General features: G+C 41.4%; 1 protein-coding gene and 1 non-coding gene across 3 annotated transcripts in view; one reads left to right on the forward strand and one right to left on the reverse strand.

The window, feature by feature from the left end:
- The window catches only part of UBE4B (ubiquitination factor E4B), a 135787-nt gene that overhangs the window by 67919 nt on the left and 48478 nt on the right, over positions 1–19390 (reverse strand). For both annotated transcript variants that reach the window (XM_066270498.1, XM_066270497.1), the window contains exon 3: positions 5633–5768. In XM_066270498.1, coding sequence (XP_066126595.1) covers positions 5633–5768 — 136 coding nt within the window. The remainder of the gene's footprint in view (positions 1–5632; positions 5769–19390) is intronic.
- LOC136332790 (U7 small nuclear RNA) lies at positions 16156–16218 on the forward strand. The gene has a single exon (XR_010730928.1). It is a non-coding gene; the product is annotated as a U7 small nuclear RNA (small nuclear RNA).

Genomic DNA, 19390 nt, shown 5'->3' on the forward strand with positions numbered 1-19390 from the left:
GTACACTAGGCTACAGCAACCACTATCCTCGATTCTAGCCCTATAGATTTAAAAAAATTATTTATTAATTTTTGAGAAAAAGAAAGTGAGAGAGAGGGTAACACTAATTTACTGTTCCACTTATATATGCATCCATTGGTTGATGCTTGCACGTGCCCAACCCCACAACCTTGGCATATTGGGGAAATACTCTAACCAACTGAGTAACACGGCCAGGGCCTCTTTCATGGTTTGTTGTTTGTTTTTTTTACAGAGACAGAGAAAGAGATAGATAGGAACAGACAGACAGGAATGGAGAGAGATGAGAAGCATCAATCATCAGTTTTTCATTATGACCCCTTAGTTGTTCATTGATCGCTTTCTCACATGTGCCTTAACTGTTAAGGCACTTCAGCAGAGTGCCTTGCTCGAGCCAGCGACCTTGGGTCCAAGCTGGTGAGCTTTGCTCAAACCAGATGAGCCTGTGCTCAAGCTGGCGACCTCGGGGTCTTGAACCTGGTTCCTCTGCATCCCAGTCTGACGCTCTATCTACTGCGCCACCACCCGGTCAGGCTCTTTCATGGTTTTTGATTATTCAGGTTCTCTGTTCTTGAGTCAATTCTGGAGAGAATTATATTTTTCTAGGAATTTGATTTTCATTCAATATTTCAAAATCATTTGTATTTGAAATTTACATTTTTCATGGACTTCTCCCTTTCAGTAACAAATATTACTGAGTGCTCATCCTATGTAGGCCTTATGGTAGGTGTCCAAAATGTCAGTGAACAAAAAAGACAAAAAAAAAAATCACTGTGCCACGAAACTACCTACATTCAAGCTAGATGCAAACGAGAATAAACAGTAACATAATAAGTAAGCAAAGCACATAGTATAATAAGTACTATGGAAAAATGAAAGAAAAAAGAACAGGGAAAAGGTAGCTGAGAGTGCAGGGCCCGAGAAATGCCAAGGGGAGAGAAAACACAGAGGAGGTCGCCACTCACAGATGCAGTAAGGGCCTCCCAGCAGAAGGGTTTTTATTCCTAACATTTATTTATCTGTATTCTTTTTTCCTCTGTAATACATTATAGCTTTATATTTTCTTCTAAGGGCCACATTAGCTGCAACACAGAGATCTATAATACTTGCTACTGTTCGATTCTCCATACTTTCAAAGATTCATGTTTTTGTCTGGGGCTTGTATGTAGAAGCACGCTCTGTTTCTAAAATTTCCAAATGTCCAAGGGTTTTAAAAAAGTTTTTTCTCTATGTTATCAAACCTAACGTACCAGTGAGAAAACATGACCTGTATAATTATGACTCTTGAACCTTTCAGTCAATGAGCATTAGGGGGAAAAACTGTATTCTCACACTGTAGAGTGCCAATGTCCTATATCTTTCAACTGGGACCAAGCTTGTAAGCTGTGTTGTTTAATCTGTGCATATACTTACTGATGTTTATTCTCTTTAATCTATTGATAAATGAAAGAGACACATTAAAAATCTCCCATGTGGCTGTGTCAGTTTCTTCTGGTTCTGTCAATGTTTGCTTAATTAATTACATGTTGCTGTAATGTCACTAAGTACGTATACTTTGGAAACTGCTGTAACGTAAAGGGAAACTAATCATTACATAGGGCTTATTTCTAGAAATACTTTGTGCCTTAAAGACAAATTTATTAATACGCTTACCCCAATTGTTTTGTTTAGTATTTTCCTGGTTTATCTCCCTCTTACTTTTAACCTTTCTCTAACCTAATGTTTCAAGTATTCCTTCTGTAAACAAGGATAAAGCTGGATTCTCTTTTGTTTTCTATCCAATCTATGCCTTTCCACTGTGATTTACTCTAATTACTGACATATTATCACTTCTCTTTACCATCATATTTTGTACTACCCTGTTTCCCTGAAAATCAGACCCAGCGCAATTTTTTTCAAGCTTAGAAATATAAGGCCTCCCCTGAAAATAAGACCTAGCACATCTTTAGGAGCAAAAATTAATAAAAGACGCTGTCTTATTTTCAAGGAAACAGTAGATTGTTGTACTTGGAAATAGAGTCATAAGAAATTCTTGATGGAATTCAGAGTTTGGCTGGTTATGCTGATGTTTGTGATGACATAACTACAGTATATTAATAAATTTTTTTTTAATTTTTTATTTATTCATTTTAGAGAGGAGAGGGAGAGACAGAGAGAGAGAGAGAGGAGAGACAGAGAGAGATGAGGGGAGGAGCTGGAAGCATCAACTCCCATATGTGCCTTGACTAGGCAAGCCCAGGGTTTCGAACCGGCAACCTCAGCATTTCCAAGTAGACGCTTTATCCACTGCACCACCACAAGTCAGGCTATTAATAAATTTTTTTGTTGTTGTTCAACAATAAATGTGAATTCTTGTTCATGGAAAAATAAGACATCCCCTGAAAATAAGACCTAGTGTGTCTTTAGGAGCAAAAATTAATAAAAGACACTGTTTTATTTTCAGGGAAACACGGTATTTGTCTCTCTCTTTTTTGTGTGTGTGACAGACAGAGAGAGAGACAGACAGGAAGGGAGAAAGATGAGAAGCATCAAGTCTTTGTTGAGGCACCTTAGTTGTTCACTGATTGCTTTCTCATATGTGCCTTCAGACAGGAGGGGGGACTACAGCAGAGTGAGTGACCCCTTGCTCAAGCCAGCGACCTTGGGCTTCAAGCCTGTGACCTTTGGGCTCAAACCAGTGACCATGGGGTCATGTCTATGATCCCACGCTCAAGCCAGCGACCCCGTGCTCAAGCTGATAAGTTTGCACTAAAACCAAAAACCTCAGGGTTTCGAACCTGGGTCCCTTCCCGTCCCAGTCTGTCGCTCTATCCACTGCACCACTGCCTGGTCAGGCTATTTGTTTCTTTTTTAAAAATTTGTGTTTCTTCCTTCCCTTTCTTTTAACTGACTAACTCCATCCTCCCACCTCCTCACCCCCATTTCATATTTTTCTTTTACTGGTTTGGAAAATATATTTAATTTCCATTCTGTTAGTGGCTTCCTTTGAAATTTTATCAAGTATTCTTAACTCAAAATCTAAAGGTTGGCCAGTATCTTTACCCCTTTCTCAAGTACACAGGGACCTTAGAACTTGCTCAAATTGCCCCCTTCTGACTTACCTGCTATTGCTGCATGTTTGATCTACCTGATTTTTGTACCTTCCCATATTATTTTCTATACTATTACTATTGCTTTATGCCATCAGTGTTTGCTTAAATTTACCACGTTTATTATGTTCTTCACTCATCCTTCCTTCTTGCATCTCAGACACTAGTCCTGAAATCACTTTCCTTCCTTCACTACATCTGTTAAAAGTAGGGGGTCTTTTAATGGCAGGTTACGAGGTTGTTTTTGTGGGTTGGCTGTTTCGTTAAATCTATAAATGTCTTTATTTCATCCTTGCTCTCAGAAGATTATTCCACAAGAGCCGGTGACAGTTACTTTCTTTCAGCATTTAACGCTATTCCACCCTCCTCTGGCTTCCATCACTGAGACGTCCAACTGTTGTTCTCTTGCAGATAATCTCTTTTCTCTCTGTGACTGCTTCAGAGGTCCTTGTCCTTGGTGTTCTGCAATTTTACTGCCTAGATACAAATTCTTTTTGTTTAACCTGGTTGTGAGTTGCTGGGCTTCCTGAATCTGAAAATTAATTTTGTTTATCAAATCTAAAAAACCATTTATCTTTTTAAAATTACAGTTGACATTCAATATTATTTTATATATATTTTAGCCATTTATCTCTTTAATAATGGCTTCCAAACTAGTAGAGGAGGACAATGTGCAATAAGGAGGGGGTGGGGACCTCTCCGTGTTTTTCATTTCTTTCCTTTTGACATTTCTATTAAATATATATTGAATCTGTGTCTTCTATCTCTCTAAACAGCTTTCATATTTTTCATCTTTTTCTCTTTGTGGTGTATGTACTCTGGGTAATTTCTTCAGCTCTATCATTGTTAATTTTCTCTTTAACTATGTCTAACCCTCTGTTTAATTCTTTTCCATCTGACTTGGCTTTTGATTTCTAAAAGTTTTATTTGGTTCTTTCTCAAATGTGCTTGGTTGTTTTTGTAGTCACTTGACCCTTATATTTTCAATTCCCCTTTAAATTCATTTAAATATACATATTTTGCATTCTGTATCTGATTGTTCCAAAACCCTAAAATCTCTAGATAAAATAATTCTGTTATTATTAATTCTGCTGACTGTTAGTCATGGTGGCTTTTTTCTACTAATCTGTGATTTATTCACCCTGAGCTCATATTTTTGGGAAATTTTTCTAAGAAAATTCTCTTGAAGGCATGCTGTTTCCTCTGCTAGATGCCTGGGTTCACTATATATGACAAGTCTTAGCTTGAGGTTTTTCAGGCTGCATCAACAGTGTCAATCCCAGTGCTGAACCCATATGAAAGTCACCTATCAGCCATGAAATCACCAAGTTGACTCGATTTTTAAAAAAGTGCATGCATGCCCTGGCCAGTTGGCTCAGCGGTAGAGCGTCGGCCTAGCGTGCGGAGGACCCGGGTTTGATTCCCGGCCAGGGCACACAGGAGAAGCGCCCATTTGCTTCTCCACCCCTCCGCCGCACCTTCCTCTCTGTCTCTCTCTTCCCCTCCCGCAGCCAAGGCTCCATTGGAGCAAAAATGGCCCGGGCGCTGGGGATGGCTCTGTGGCCTCTGCCTCAGGCGCTAGAGTGGCTCTGGTCGCAACATGGCGACGCCCAGGATGGGCAGAGCATCGCCTCCTGGTGGGGGCAGAGCATCGCCCCTGGTGGGCGTGCCGGTGGATCCCGGCCGGGCGCATGCGGGAGTCTGTCTGACTGTCTCTCCCTGTTTCCAGCTTCAGAAAAATGAAAAGAAAAAAAAAAAAAAAAAGTGCATGCATTCAGAGCAAAGGCAGTAAGAACACAGCTGTTTTTAGTCTATGCGGTTAATTTTTTCCTGCTTGATTTTTCTTCTTTGAGAGTGTAGTGCTTCCCAAATTCCAGCCTGTGTGTGATCTCTGATCTGGTTTCTCACCCCAGTCCTGCTGTATTCCAGTGCTTCTCAACCTTTTCTACATCATAACAAACACGGAAAATCGTATTTGGCCCACTGGCATAAACAGAGGGGCGGCGTGAGAGCAGAGGAGGTGGGTTCGAGCTGGGGGCACTTGGGCTGGCCCAGGGACTAGAGATCCGCAGCTCCGCCTCTCTCCCGCCCGTTCATGGCACGCCGGGCACAAGAAACTGTGCTCTAGGGTACCCTGATCCTGAGGGAGCCCTTTGGGCAGTTAGCTCACTTGCTATACCCTTCCACGGTTTTTATTTTCACCGATCAGTATGAAGAGATATTGAGGGACTGACAGATGATGACCACTTTGTATTTATAAAGACATAAAAGAAACTAGAGACACGTTTTATTGTCTACACCGTTATTTCAGGAAAAAATATTTCAACACCAAAACATAAAAAGGTACAGAGAATACTTGAGAATAATACAAAGACATTTAAATGTAGTAAATTTAGCTCTAACTTGCTATGGACTGGCATGGATCTTGGGGCTGGCGTTTCAGACTAACAGACTAGGGACGGAAGTGAATGGATTTTTCCTTTTCCATAAATAACATAGTTTATTGGAAAACTGGCTTACTTTACCTTTTCTCACAAGAGACACCATCGATGTCCATGCTCTGGGAACGTGACAGGGACTGAGACTGTGTTTCAAGGCTATTGGAGGGCGAGCTGCTGAGAGAACTGACTCCTTCACTGCTCTGGCTTCGGTGGGCCACTCCTGACCAGAGAAAGACGCAAAAGATGAGGTCTCACACGCAGGAACTTTAAAGCCATTTGTAATAACAACAGTAAACATACACAATTGGTATTGATACCATGATGGTGCTCAGCAACTGAAGAATTTCTATCAAAACATTACACTAAATGCAAAAGTAGTATTAGAATCATAGAAACATTAGCAAGAAATGACAATTTAGCAATATACGTCACATGAGGTCAGTCACAGAGCTACGTCTAATATAAAACTGATTCCTGGGTCTGGACAGTTGGCTCAGTGGAAAGAGTCGGCCCAGTGTGCAGATGTCCCAGGTCTGATTCTCGGTCAGAGCACACTGGAGAAGTGGCCATCTGCTTCTTTTCCACTCCCTCTCACCATTCTCTCTCTTCCCCGCTCTTGCAGTCAGTGGCTTGATTGTTTTGAGCATCGGCCCCAGGTGCTGAGGATAGCTCAGCTGATTCAAGCATTGACCCCAGACAGAGGTTGTCGGGTGGACCCTGGTCGGGCGCATGCTGAAGTCTGTCTCTCTACCTCCCCTCCTCTCACTTAAAAAAACAACAACCCTGATTCCTCATCACCCTTTCTTTCATAAATTTAAACTATGGTCTTGAAATACAAATTAACTTTCATCATTAGGCAAATCCTTGAAAATTACCTAAAATAAGATACATTAATGAATGGATACAGAGACACACAGATGGAGAGATGTGTAATACAGCAAGTATACTAACATGTTAATGGGAAAGTGTAGATGGAAGGTAAATAGGCATTCATTGCAAAATTCTTTTAATTGTTGTATGCTTTAATATTTCATAATAAAATGCTGAAAACATGCAAATACATGCATCTCAGCTAAGCCCTTAAATACAGATCAACCCATTTGCTGAGTGAACCTCTTGCCTGTGACCCTGGGGGAGAATGAAGCCCGGCACTGCCCTGGCCCTCAGCACTGACAGCACAGGACAGTGGTGAGGGACATGGGTTTCTCATCAATGTCTTTAAAATCATGTTTTTCACAGAATTTTAAAAATGACTTTAACTCTATGAATAGCCAGACATTTATCAGGGCTTTTAAAAACATATACCTATGTTGATGAAAGGAAAATAAGACTAATATTCTTTAAAAAAACAAGACAACTTGAGTTACCAGTTGTAGCTAAAACAACTACCAACTGGATAACATTTTAACCATCCCAGCATTCCAAGAAAGTACACTTGCCATCCTTTAATGCACTGGTTCTCAAACTTTTTGAAGTCGGGTACATTTAAAATCCTACAAACAGCCCTGGCTGGTTGGCTCAGTGGTAGAGCGTCGGCCTGGCGTGTGGAAGTCCCGGGTTTGATTCCCGGCCAGGGCACAAAGGAGAAGCGCCCATTTGCTTCTCCACCATTCCCCCTCTCCTTCCTCTCTGTCTCTCTCTTCCCCTCCCGCAGCCGAGGCTCCATTGGAGCAAAGATGGCTCGGGCACTGGGGATGGCTCCATAGCCTCTGCCTCAGGCGCTAGAGTGGCTCTGATCACGGCAGAGCGACGCCCTGGAGGGGCAGAGCATCACCCCCTGGTGGGCAGGGCATCGCCCCCTGGTGGGCGTGCAAGGTGGATCCTGGTCCGGCGCATGCGGGAGTCTGTCTGACTGTCTCTCCCGGTTTCTAGCTTCAGAAAATTAAAAAAAAAAAAAAAATCCTACAAATAACTGTAGGTGCACTATATACAAATTTCTGAGAAATATGTTATAATAATTAAGTCAAACATTAAAGAAAAAATATAAAGTCTAAGCGTGCTTTTATGATAATTAAAATAAATACAACAAAATTAAATTTACCCTGACATTTAAAAATATTTTTATCTTATATTTCTTGAGTTATGCTTTCTGGAATTCATAAAAAAGAGGGGTTAAAAAATAAAAAAACGACAAGCCCTAGCTGGTTGGCTCAGTGGTAGAGCGTCGGCCTGGCGTGCGGGAGTCCCAGGTTCAATTCCCGGCCAGGGCACACAGAAGCGCCCATCTGCTTCTCCACCCCTCCCCCTCTCCTTCCTCTCTGTCTCTCTCTTCCCCTCCCGCAGCCAAGGCTCCATTGGAGCAAAGATGGCCCAGGCGCTAGGGATGGCTCCATGGCCTCTGCCTCAGGCGCTAGACTGGCTCTGGTTGCAACAGAGCGACGCCCCGGATGGGCAGAGCATCGCCCCCTGGTGGGTGTGCCAGGTGGATCCCGGTCGGGTGCATGCGGGAGTCTGTCTGACTGCCTCCCCGTTTCCAGCTTCAGAAAAATACAAAACAAAACAAAAAAAACGACAAAAAAGTTATCTTTTTATATATATAGATACATTCTTAGTAAGATTTAGTAAATTCGGCAGGTCCTGGCATGAATGTATTAAGTTTTTTCATCCTTGTGTTTATGAGAAACATGAGCCTGATGTGTCCTAGCGATTTCTTCAATGTTTGGGCATATATTTGAAAGGCAAACTCTCATTTCCTCGTCAATACATTGAAGAATTCCTCTCTTTTTACTCTCAATTGTGTTGAGTGCAGAAAACCCCCACCATACATACCATCTTAATTTTACACCAAACAAAGGATAGAAGAAACTTGCCTCCAATCTTTCCGGGGAACATGGGGGGTAGTGTAAACAATCTAGCACCACAGCTTAACAGCCTTTTGCAACCTAATCAGGCAAGTGAGGTGGGGGGTTGGGCAGACTGTCAGCTTACAGCCAATTCCCCCCACCTCTGTGCCCCCAAAAATCTAAACTCCAAAAACCCTGTTGGTTTTTTGGTCCCCAACAGGCACATTATTTCTCTGGAATACCGTAGGGCACACCTGGAAATCTTCTAGTGCGCACCAGTGCTCCCTGGCGCACACTTTGAGAACCACTGCTTTAATGTGTCTTCACTACAGGATATTACAAAAACATCTACCCATTGCTTATAGCAGGTTTTAACATACTTGTTCATTAAAACTTTTGCAGGACAATGAAGGAAAAGAGAAACTACATTTTCAGTATTCCTAAGGAGACCCAAGTGAAATACAGAAAACACCTAATACAGTAAGAATTCTGAAAGAAGCTGTGGAAGACAGTAAAACTTTAACTTCATTAATTCAAGTAGTGTAATACAAAGTAAGTTCTCAATAAATATTTGTTGGAAGGACAAGCTAATAGAGCACAAAAAATGTCCTTAGGAGAGTATTAGTTTACCTATCACAATCAAAGGTCTGAAAAAAAATTTTGTAGGAGAGAGTTTATTTAGAAAGTCACAGAGGTAGAAGTGAGTGGTAGAAGAGATGAGCTCAGGGGTGAAGGCTCGTGTGTGCTCCTGAGAGGGAGAGCTTCAACAATTCTCTAAATTAAAATGAATCAAGGCCCTGGCCGGTTGGCTCAGCCGTAGAGCGTCGGCCTGGCGTGCGGGGGACCCGGGTTCGATTCCTGGCCAGGGCACACAGGAGAAGCGCCCATTTGCTTCTCCACCCCCACCCCCTCCTTCCTCTCTGTCTCTCTCTTCCCCTCCCACAGCGAGGCTCCATTGGAGCAAAGATGGCCCGGGCGCTGGGGATGGCTCCTTGGCCTCTGCCCCAGGCGCTAGAGTGGCTCTGGTCGTGGCAGAGCGAAGCCCTGGAGGGGCAGAGCATCGCCCCCTGGTGGGCAGAGCTTCACCCCTGGTGGGCGTGCCGGGTGGATCCCGGTCGGGCGCATGCTGGAGTCTGTCTGACTGTCTCTCCCCGTTTCCAGCTTCAGAAAAGTACAAAAAAAAAAAAAGAAAAGAAAAAAGAAAATGAATCAATAATACAGTTCAATAATCTTTATGGAATAGCAATTAAGCAGCTTTAAAATGTCTACCTGATAAAATCAGTTCTAAAACAGATGATTACAAGTTGTTTGAAAACCTGTATTTGTAAAATAGCCTACTCTAGCCATACTCAGTGTACAATTCCCATAGTAATATGGTACCAGAGTAGTTAGTCCTCACAGTCTAACACACTGTATCTGCCATGTCGGTATAAGACATCAAGGCCATCATCTGAATTCTCATTATTCCCAAACCCTCCATGTGATTGTCACATTCTGGGTCAGGCGGGGCAATCCTCCCAGAATTAATTATGCACACCACTGTTCCTCAGTCTCTACATACCATGTGACCCACTCCTTCCTGGAACTTAAAACAACAGATGGTCTTTCTGACTTTATTTGGAATCAATATGAATTAAGTATCATGAGCAAAAACAAAGCAAAGCAATGATATAAAATGTCATTTTGTTATCACACCACCACACACACACACACACACACACACACACACACACACACACACTTTGTCTTCACCCTTGCCCACAGTGGACTCGGGAAACCACTAGGAGGAAGCCAAGCCTCTAGGAATCGAGACCCCGCCCCCCTATATGTCCGTGAAACCAGGCACGAAACAATAAAACAGAGACAAAACCTATGGTCCTCTTTTAGAAGATGAGTAAAATCTCTACATATCAGGTTGAAAACAAATTTTTAAAAAGTGGGAGTGTGTATAACAAAGAATGGACAAAGAAGTGTCTGCCTAATAAAATATGAATTACAGCTTTCAAAATGGCAGCTCTCCAAACTTTTATGACTAACAAGAGCTTGTTAAAGGTAAATTATGCATTCTGTGTGGGAAGGCCAGGTTGTTGTTTTTTTTAAATAGGATTTTATTTCTGTAAGATTTTTTCCTCCTAGCATTGAAGTATTTCCTGAATTATATTCCCTTTCAGGTATAAACCAAACCAAATGCCAGTTGTTAAGCTGCAACATTAGCTCTCTCCCAGTATTTTACACACAAACACACAAATGTATAGCCTTGCTAAACTATAGTATAAAAAGGACAGAATTGCCAAGAAGAGCTTTAAAGCCTTAAAAAAAAGGAGGCAAGGGTATGGCTTCAGAGGTCCTGTCCAAGCCTCTTCTTTTACCGATAAGAATATTGAGATTTACAAACTCTAAGAACTTCTCTTAAGACCTTCTGCAAGTTAGAAACAAAGACTATAAAGCACAGGCCTCTTGGCTCATGAGAAAATCACTGCTATTTTATCTACCCCCTACCCTCAAAACTACTGAACAGTTTTGATCACAGCTACTATATTTAAACCAAAGCTATATATTTCAGACATCCTAAAATCACAAACACAAAACTTAAAAAAAAGACTCTGTTATCAAAGGAATCATTCATTCTAGTAATAATCAAAATTCCAAAGCGCTTGACAATGAACTAAGCTAAAGGGCAACATTCATGGAAAGAAAAATATCCTTGTATTTTATTTGGCCAACACTAAACCTCACTCATCAATACTAATTATAATGAACATATTCAATTTCATAAAACAGTCTGACATATTTGGCCAGCAGCTAATTTCCTGGTGATAACATTTTGTTCTTGTGAATAAATACAAATAAAATGAAATTTCAAACCTATAAAGAAAAACAGTGATATATAAAATATTGGGGCAATAAAACCAACAACGGAAATGAGAAAATTGCTTCCATCTTTTCATATTTATGAGATGGAGCTCTCCTCTCCTTGCTGTCAAAATGGGGAATCGTATAAAGAATTACACATCTGGAGTCAAAAGACCATGACTGCTCCTTCGAGAGATAGATGGCTGATCCCTGCGCCCAGGCTGGGAAATACAAGAGGAGCCTGGAGTATCTCACAGAGCCAGGAAAACATGCTCAAAAACACGACAGCATGGGCACGTCCACCAGACACAGGAGTCAATCTGAAAAACCTCCCCATGTCCAAGACTGGAACCATTGTCAAAATAAATAATGGAAAAGTAAATAACACGCTTATTTGGATTATAACTCAAAGTATAAAATAAATAGACATGAGTCCATGCAGGCGTAAGTAAGGATTAAGCAAATAACTGGGGGGAAAAGACAAATGTTCCTTACAGAAGAATTCCAAATAATAGATGCAGATACTCCCCTCTCCAGGAGTAGGCCTGAGAGGCTGAACTTAGGAACACGATCCAAAGTACCGAGTATGGAAAAGGAAAACCCTAACCTCACTGTGTAAACGCCTGGCGAACAGCAGCTTATTTAAGCACGTGGTGAGGGGTTAACAATACCGGAGCTGTCGCGTGGACAGTGTGGACCCCAGAAATGATGGGATGGGAAACGCACTTCATGGTGTGACAGCCTCTCCTCCAAACTTCAGTCTAATCACAAGAAAAACACCAAAGCCAAATTAAGGGATAGTCTACAACAGTGGTCCCCAACCTTTTTTGGGCCACGGACCGGTTTAATGTCAGAAAGTATTTTCACGGACCAGCCTTTAGGGTGGGACGGATAAATGTATCATGTGACCGAGACAAGCATCAAGAGTGAGTCTTAGACGGATGTAACAGAGGGAATCTGGTCATTTTTTAAAAATTAAACATCGTTCAGACTTAAATATAAATAAAACGGAAATAATGTAAGTTATTTATTCTTTCTCTGTGGACCGGTACCAAATGGCCCACGGACCGGTACCAGTACGCACCCCAGGGGTTGGGGGCCACTGCTCTACAAAGTATATATACTTTTCAAAACCGTCAAGACAATAAAAAACACAGAAAGACTGACAAATATCACAGACCAAGGAAGAGAAGGAGATTTATGTTTAGGTTAGTATAATAGGAAGTCACCAATGTTAATTTCTTAGTTTTGACAAATGTTCCAGATATTAAATTTGAAAGTGGGTGAAGTCTATGTGGGAATTCTCTATATAACCTTTGTAACTTTTCTATAAATATAAAAAGTAATTTTATAATAACTTTTGGAATAACCAAATTAAATGTTTAATTCACAAAAAGTCTACAACTGGAACCCGGATCCCATTATTTCTAATTATATGACCTTGCACAAGTCCCTTTACTTAATATTTTCACTTATAAACTGATAATATTAGTATCTGTGCAACCCATTTCATAGTCCTGTTCTAATATCCCAATGAAATAACTAATGAGAAAGTGTTTATGAACAGAACAGATCCATCTATATGCACAAGCTAGAACAGAATGAGAAACTAGGGAAAAGCCCCAGGTTTAAAAAGCAAATTAATCTTTGGGAAGCCCACACTTGATCTGGACTACTCCGTTTTCAGTGTGTCTGAGGACTCAACAAGACGTGGGCAAACTTACCCTACCAGTCTTCGGTGACACTTACCCCCAACCCTCAGTTCAAATAATCACACAAAGTGTAATTCCTGTTGATCCACTGATGTGTCTAGATATACAATGATACTTGTTTAAAAACCTCAAAATGACCAATTGTAAATAATACTCTAACACTTGTAGTATAAAAAGAATACATGTGTAAAACTTGACTTTAAGTTCCCTAAAAAGAGACACTACTTTTCAGTATCCTTAATATTGAATAAATATTCACTGAATACAGCAGGGTTTGGAGGAGGCTTCCCACATTCACAGTTGCAGAATTATACAGGAAAGATGTTGTCAGTGAACTCTGTAACCTAAGTTACTGAATTTCTGAGTGCCGCAATTTCTCTGTCACACGATGAGATCAAAGAAGAACAATCTCTACCCCTTCTAGTTCTACTAAATTTCAAAATTATGTGTTCAGTTGAAAAAACACTGCATAGCTTACAATAACTAACAGGTCAAAGTAACATATTATACACCTCCCCTCTTAAAACATACACATTTTAGAAACAAAAGAAGGAACCAAACTACCACTACTTCCCAAGGTTGATACTTTCTGGGGGCTTTGTGGTTTTCTCGCCTGTCACTGTCGAGTTGGTGTCTGCTCTACGGTGTTCAGTCACCCAATTTAAAAGAATTGTCCATACTCAAGAGGTCTGGGACAAGAGAGACAAACATTTTTCTTTCATTAGGATCACAAAACCTCATGTCACTGGGAGAGGCAGAAAGAAACAGGGAGTTCTGCTTAATTAAGGAAAGTGGGTAAATAAGGCAACAAGGAATGTGTGTAGCTTAAGTGCCCAAACCTGGCTAACCTGAAGCATAACCATTTGCCGGAAGCTAGTTGGGGGCTCAATCTTAAAGGCTCTTTAGTAGGAATATTCAATTCTGGGCACTTAAAGTGACAGATCCTTCTGCATCCAAAGATTTAAAATCTTAATTTTAAAAAAACTCATTATCTTAGACTCCAATTGAAAGACTGAAGAGAGACAGTGAGAAAAATTCCCAGCACATTCGTAAATCATCGCAGAGAATGACTTCCTGGATACCTACCATAAGCCCGACATATAAAAGAGAAATATCAGATAGCTTTATTCTGAGTTTCAAGCTAGTTAGGAAAATATGATAAATGCACACAAAACTAAGAATGGTTTGTATGACAAACTCCAACAGCTATAAGCATTCTAGGTCAAATACAAAGACTAAGAATAAGAACAGAGGGCGTGCTAAGAAAATCAGGACATGGAGTTCCATGAAAAGAAGGAGCCCAATTCCAGAGGACCTTGAAACCCCTTGGACCAGATTATAGTTGGAAATAAGGAGATAAGGAAGACTTTTATGCAGGTGACATATCACCTCTCTTACTAAGCCATACATTCCCTAAGGAGCAGCACGATATTTTATGAAAACCACCGCCACTCATGCTTACTCCTGTGCCTTTACTGACCTTAGAAGTGTGACCTAAAGAATGAGAACAGTACTGTCATCGTGTTCATGTCTACTGGGCGGACAGTGTTAGTGCGTAGTCTGGAGTCAGACACAGCACAGGTTGAAGGACAAGGTTCGCTGAAATGGGGAGAGACAGGAAAAGGGAGAGATCAACCCTGTGTCACAACAAGAAGCTGATTCTCAACATCTCCCACTAACAAGACATCAGCACTTTTCCAGGTTCACAAAGTTATTAGCATGACCCTAGTGATAATAATATATAATGGAACCCTTTTTAATAAGAACATATTGTACATAAGACATCCCCCACATTGGTGGCCAAAATTAATATAAAACACCCCCTCCTCTTTGGTGGCAAAAGGCTGTTCCAGTGAGATAAAGTCACCACACCAGCACAGGATACACCTGTTACAAATCAGAGAGCTATAACGTACAAGCAAAAGATTTTAACCACAACTAGCCTCCCAAGCCCAGTAGCCTTTTAGAGGTCCCAGTACAGCCCTCTAGTCTTGGGGCTTCTCCTTGAGCCTCTGCTTCCAGCCACCTTCCTAATCCCCCTCAAACCCTCTCCCAAGCTGTAGACCAAGTGGAAACAATAGGGACTCTTTCTGAATTAGAAAAAGGATTTTAACACATGATTAGCACTCAATTGATAGGACAAAGGTTTTAATTCTATTGTCATTCCTGATAGCATTCTTCGCTAAAGACAATTTACTAGAAAAGAATGATTCCCATGTTGTTGAAACTCCAAGATAATGATGTCTCTTATCAAAATCGGAGAGGGAAACTGAAGATGACCGGTCCACTTCAGGCCCTGTGTCAATCACCCAGCCCATTCTGGTCCCAGGACCTTGCCATCTGTTGTGCCTGTTGTCTGAAAGGTCACCCTGCAGTGACTCCCTCGGGTTGCTTCCTTGCTTCATTCAGGTCCCTGATAACATATGTCACCTTCTTAAAGAGGCCAAAAGTCAACCATCTTATTAGAATAGCAATGCCTCCCCCCCTCAGCAGTACTTCCTCCAATGTAATTCTCTAGTGTTCTCCACAACCATTACCACTACCTGACAGACTGCATGGTTTTCATCTGTTGTTTGTTTTTCATCATTTGTTTTCTCTCACTAGACCAGTGGTTCTCAAACTTTCTGAAGTCGGGGCACATTTAAAATCCTACAAATAATTGTAGGCACACTAGATACAAATTTCTGAAAAAATATGTTATAATAATTAAGTCAAATATTAAAGAAAAAACTTAAAAGTCCAAGCATGCTTTTATAGTAATTAAAAAAAACAAATACGACAAAATTAAATTTATTCTGACATTAAAAAATATTTTTATGTTACATTTTATGTTATGCTTTCTAGAATTCGTAAAAAAGAGGGGTTAAAAAATAAAAAAAGACAAAAAAGTTATCTTTTTATATATATATATATATATATAGATAGATAGATAGATAGATACATTCTTAGTAAGATTTAGTAAATTCGGCAGGTCCTGGTGCAAATGTGTTAAGTTTTTTCATTCTTGTGTTTATGAGAAACAAATAATATAATGATGTGTTAATAATAAATATAATAATGATGTGTTAACAAAAAGCGGTATTTCAGTAATGAAATGGTATAATAGAGTAACTATATTTATTTTTATATCTGGGCACATGCTGCAAACCAGCACAGCTAGTAATTTCAGGTCCCGAGTGGGAACTGTGTGGAATTAAGAAAATACGGGGTCAGGAGGGCCCCCTTGTAATTGCTGCTGGCAAGAACAAAGCACACCCAGTAGTGCTTACAGCTCTTTTTGAATTTGTCTAGTAGGTCTTCCGATGTTTGCCGGAAGACCCCCCCCCCAAAAAAAAACAAAAACAAAAAAACAAAACAAAACAAAAGAACAAAGCACACCCAAAAACTGCATCTTGCTTTATTTACAGGGCAAAGTGAGGCCATTAGCAAATCAATGGTCTCTGATCACGTTTCTAAGACAACCCAAGAATTTTACCAAGTGCAAAAAACCCCCACCATACATATCATCTTAACTTTACACCAAACAAAGGATAGAAGAAACTTGTCTCCAGTCTTTCCAGGGAACATGAGAGGTAGTTTAAACAATCCAGCACCACAGGTTAACAGCCTTTTGCAACCTAATCAGGCAAGAGAGGTGGGGGGCTGGGCAGACTGTCAGCTTACAGCCAATTCCTCACACCTCTGTCCCCCAAAAATATAAACTCCAAAACCCTGTTGGTTTTTTTGGTCTCTAACAGGCACATATTTCTCTGGAATACCATAGAGCGCACCTGGAAATCTTCTAGGGTGCACCAGTGCGCCCTGGCGCACACTTTGAGAACCACTGCACTAGACTATAAGCAATACAGCCTAGAGCAGAACCAAGCAAACACATGTGAGGTTTTAAATGAACATGTCCTAAATGAAGGCTATGTGAATTTACAGAGTTCAGTAGGTCACTGGTAACAGCCTAAGTGAAAAGGTGAAACAGATAAAAAAAAGAAAAAGAAACACATCAAGCAAATCTGCAGGGAAAAGAACTAGCTGTAACGGGATAATGCATGGGAAAGAGATACGACCTTTTTCAAAAGCAATAAACTTGTTTTTCCTTAAAGACAAAATTTTCAATCAGAAATTCTGTGTGAAAATTCTCCCCACAAATCCAGTGCCACAGCTGCAAGCCCTGAGGCAGTGACTATCGGTGGTCCTGCTGCAACAGGTCCGCCTGGCAGGGGCTGCTCCTCACAAGCCCCCTCCCCCCACCAGTGGCCCTGTCATAATGTTAAAGAGGAATATAGGTTAAGTTTTTATTAAGTATGATAAAGACTAACTGTCGGACAGAGGAAGTGGATTTTGTGTTTGTAACCCAGACCCCAGAAGGAGCCTGGGGCAAACAGCGTGTGGTTTCTCACTTGCTCCAAACAGGCCCTGTAGTTCCTTTCTGGCCTGAGCTGAGCTGAGGATGACTGACCACAGACGGAGCCAGAACTCAGGAGTCAAAATTACAGTAGCTGTTTGACTAGCTGCTAGATCTTTTACTTAATAAAGAAGCACATAAATGACTATATCACAATCTTTAAAAATATTTTGCTAACTACAGAGGGTGAGACAAAAAGTAGGTTTATAGCCATCAGTATGTGAAACACAAAGTTTATTCTTGTATTATTATTAATTATTGTATTATTTTCCATACAAACAACTCTAAACCTACTTTAGTCCACCCCTGTATTTTCAAATCACTGGTTTCTTTGGTAATTCTGTATGTTTTATTATATGCATTTAAAAATTATTTTGGCCTGACCAGTGGTGGCACAGTGGATTGAGCGTTGGCCTGAGACGCCGAGGGCCCTTCTTGAGCATGGGCTCATCAGCTTGAGTGTGAGCTTGCCCGATTGAGTGCAGGGTCATTGACATGATCCCAAGGTACTGGCCTGAGCCCCACCCAGGTCAAGGCACGTGTGAGAAGCAATCAATAAATAAAGTGCCACAACTCCGAGTTGATGCTTCTCATCTCTTTCCTCCCCCTTATCTTAAAAAAATATACATTTTGATAAACTGAACACAGGCTTCGCCAGTTTGCCAAAGAGACTGGAACAACAACAGGTAAGAGCTCCAGTTCACAAGGGTAGAAGAGGCAACTGGAGAACCTGTCCCATAGACCAGATAATTCTGTCAAGATGAAACCGGTTGATAAAAGACTTGTCGAGAAGTGGTCATAACAGCAGAGAGGATAAGGCTTTGGTCAAATATATTCAAGTTGTCCACTGGGAAAGTATCATAGGGGATGGAGGGAAGAGAAACAGAATTACAAACCGAGGCAGTAAAATAAAAATCATCCAAGGGGATTAAGAATTTCTGAACAGCCCTGGCCGGTTGGCTCAGCGGTAGAGCGTCGGCCTAGCGTGCGGAGGACCCGGGTTCGATTCCTGGCCAGGGCACACAGGAGACGCGCCCATTTGCTTCTCCACCCCTCCGCCGCGCTTTCCTCTCTGTCTCTCTCTTCCCCTCCCGCAGCCAAGGCTTCATTGGAGCAAAGATGGCCCGGGCGCTGGGGATGGCTCTGTGGCCTCTGCCTCAGGCGCTAGAGTGGCTCTGGTCGCAACATGGCGACGCCCAGGATGGGCAGAGCATCGCCCCCTGGTGGGCAGAGCATCGCCCCTGGTGGGCGTGCCGGGTGGATCCCGGTCGGGCGCATGCGGGAGTCTGTCTGACTGTCTCTCCCTGTTTCCAGCTTCAGAAAAATGAAAAAAAAAAAAAAGAATTTCTGAAGACTGGGCAATCACAGAATGATCAATAGCTGGGGGAAGGAGCTAAGAAACCCAGTCTGTCCTCCCAGGAAGTAAAGTGAGCACAGATTTTTAAAAGGAAACAGAAGAACACGTTCCCACTGGACTGCAGGCTCTTCCGGGAAAGTGGCCCACGTCCCTCACCGCAGCCCCGCGATCGCATGCCAAGCCCCATGCTGTCGTGCGCCGCTTGCGACCCGAAGGAAGCCCTAGTAAATGCTGCAGGAACTGGAACATAGAAGCACATCATCAACGATGACTCTGAGAAAGTGGCAATCATCCGTAAGAAAAACATCACCCACATTTATAAAGCTTTAAGACAGGAAAAAGAAGTATCGTACTAACAATGCAGTTAAAAATAAAAAAATTAAGAATTGTCTGAGAATGATAAATGCAAAATTTAGAACAGCATGACCTGCTGGTGAGGGCGGGGGTACAGAGCCAGAGATTCCATCAAGGGTTCACAGGCATTCCTATATCTCACATATAGATGTCCAGAATCTTTTGTCACAACTTTTTTGTGTAATTTCAGAAGATAAATAGGCACACGGCTCGTTTTTGGATTCCGCTCAGAGTGCCAGGAAAAGCAAAGAGAGAGACCTGCTGGACACAGCAAGAGAGTAATACTAGCAAACATTCTTTATATAGAGTTCAGGTCTATTTTACCTCTAACATTTCCAACAAAATATTTTTTTCATTCATTTAGTCACTATACTCGTGACATTTACA

Source organism: Saccopteryx bilineata, chromosome 3 (genome assembly GCF_036850765.1).
Source record: "Saccopteryx bilineata isolate mSacBil1 chromosome 3, mSacBil1_pri_phased_curated, whole genome shotgun sequence".
Lineage (NCBI taxonomy): Eukaryota > Metazoa > Chordata > Mammalia > Chiroptera > Emballonuridae > Saccopteryx > Saccopteryx bilineata.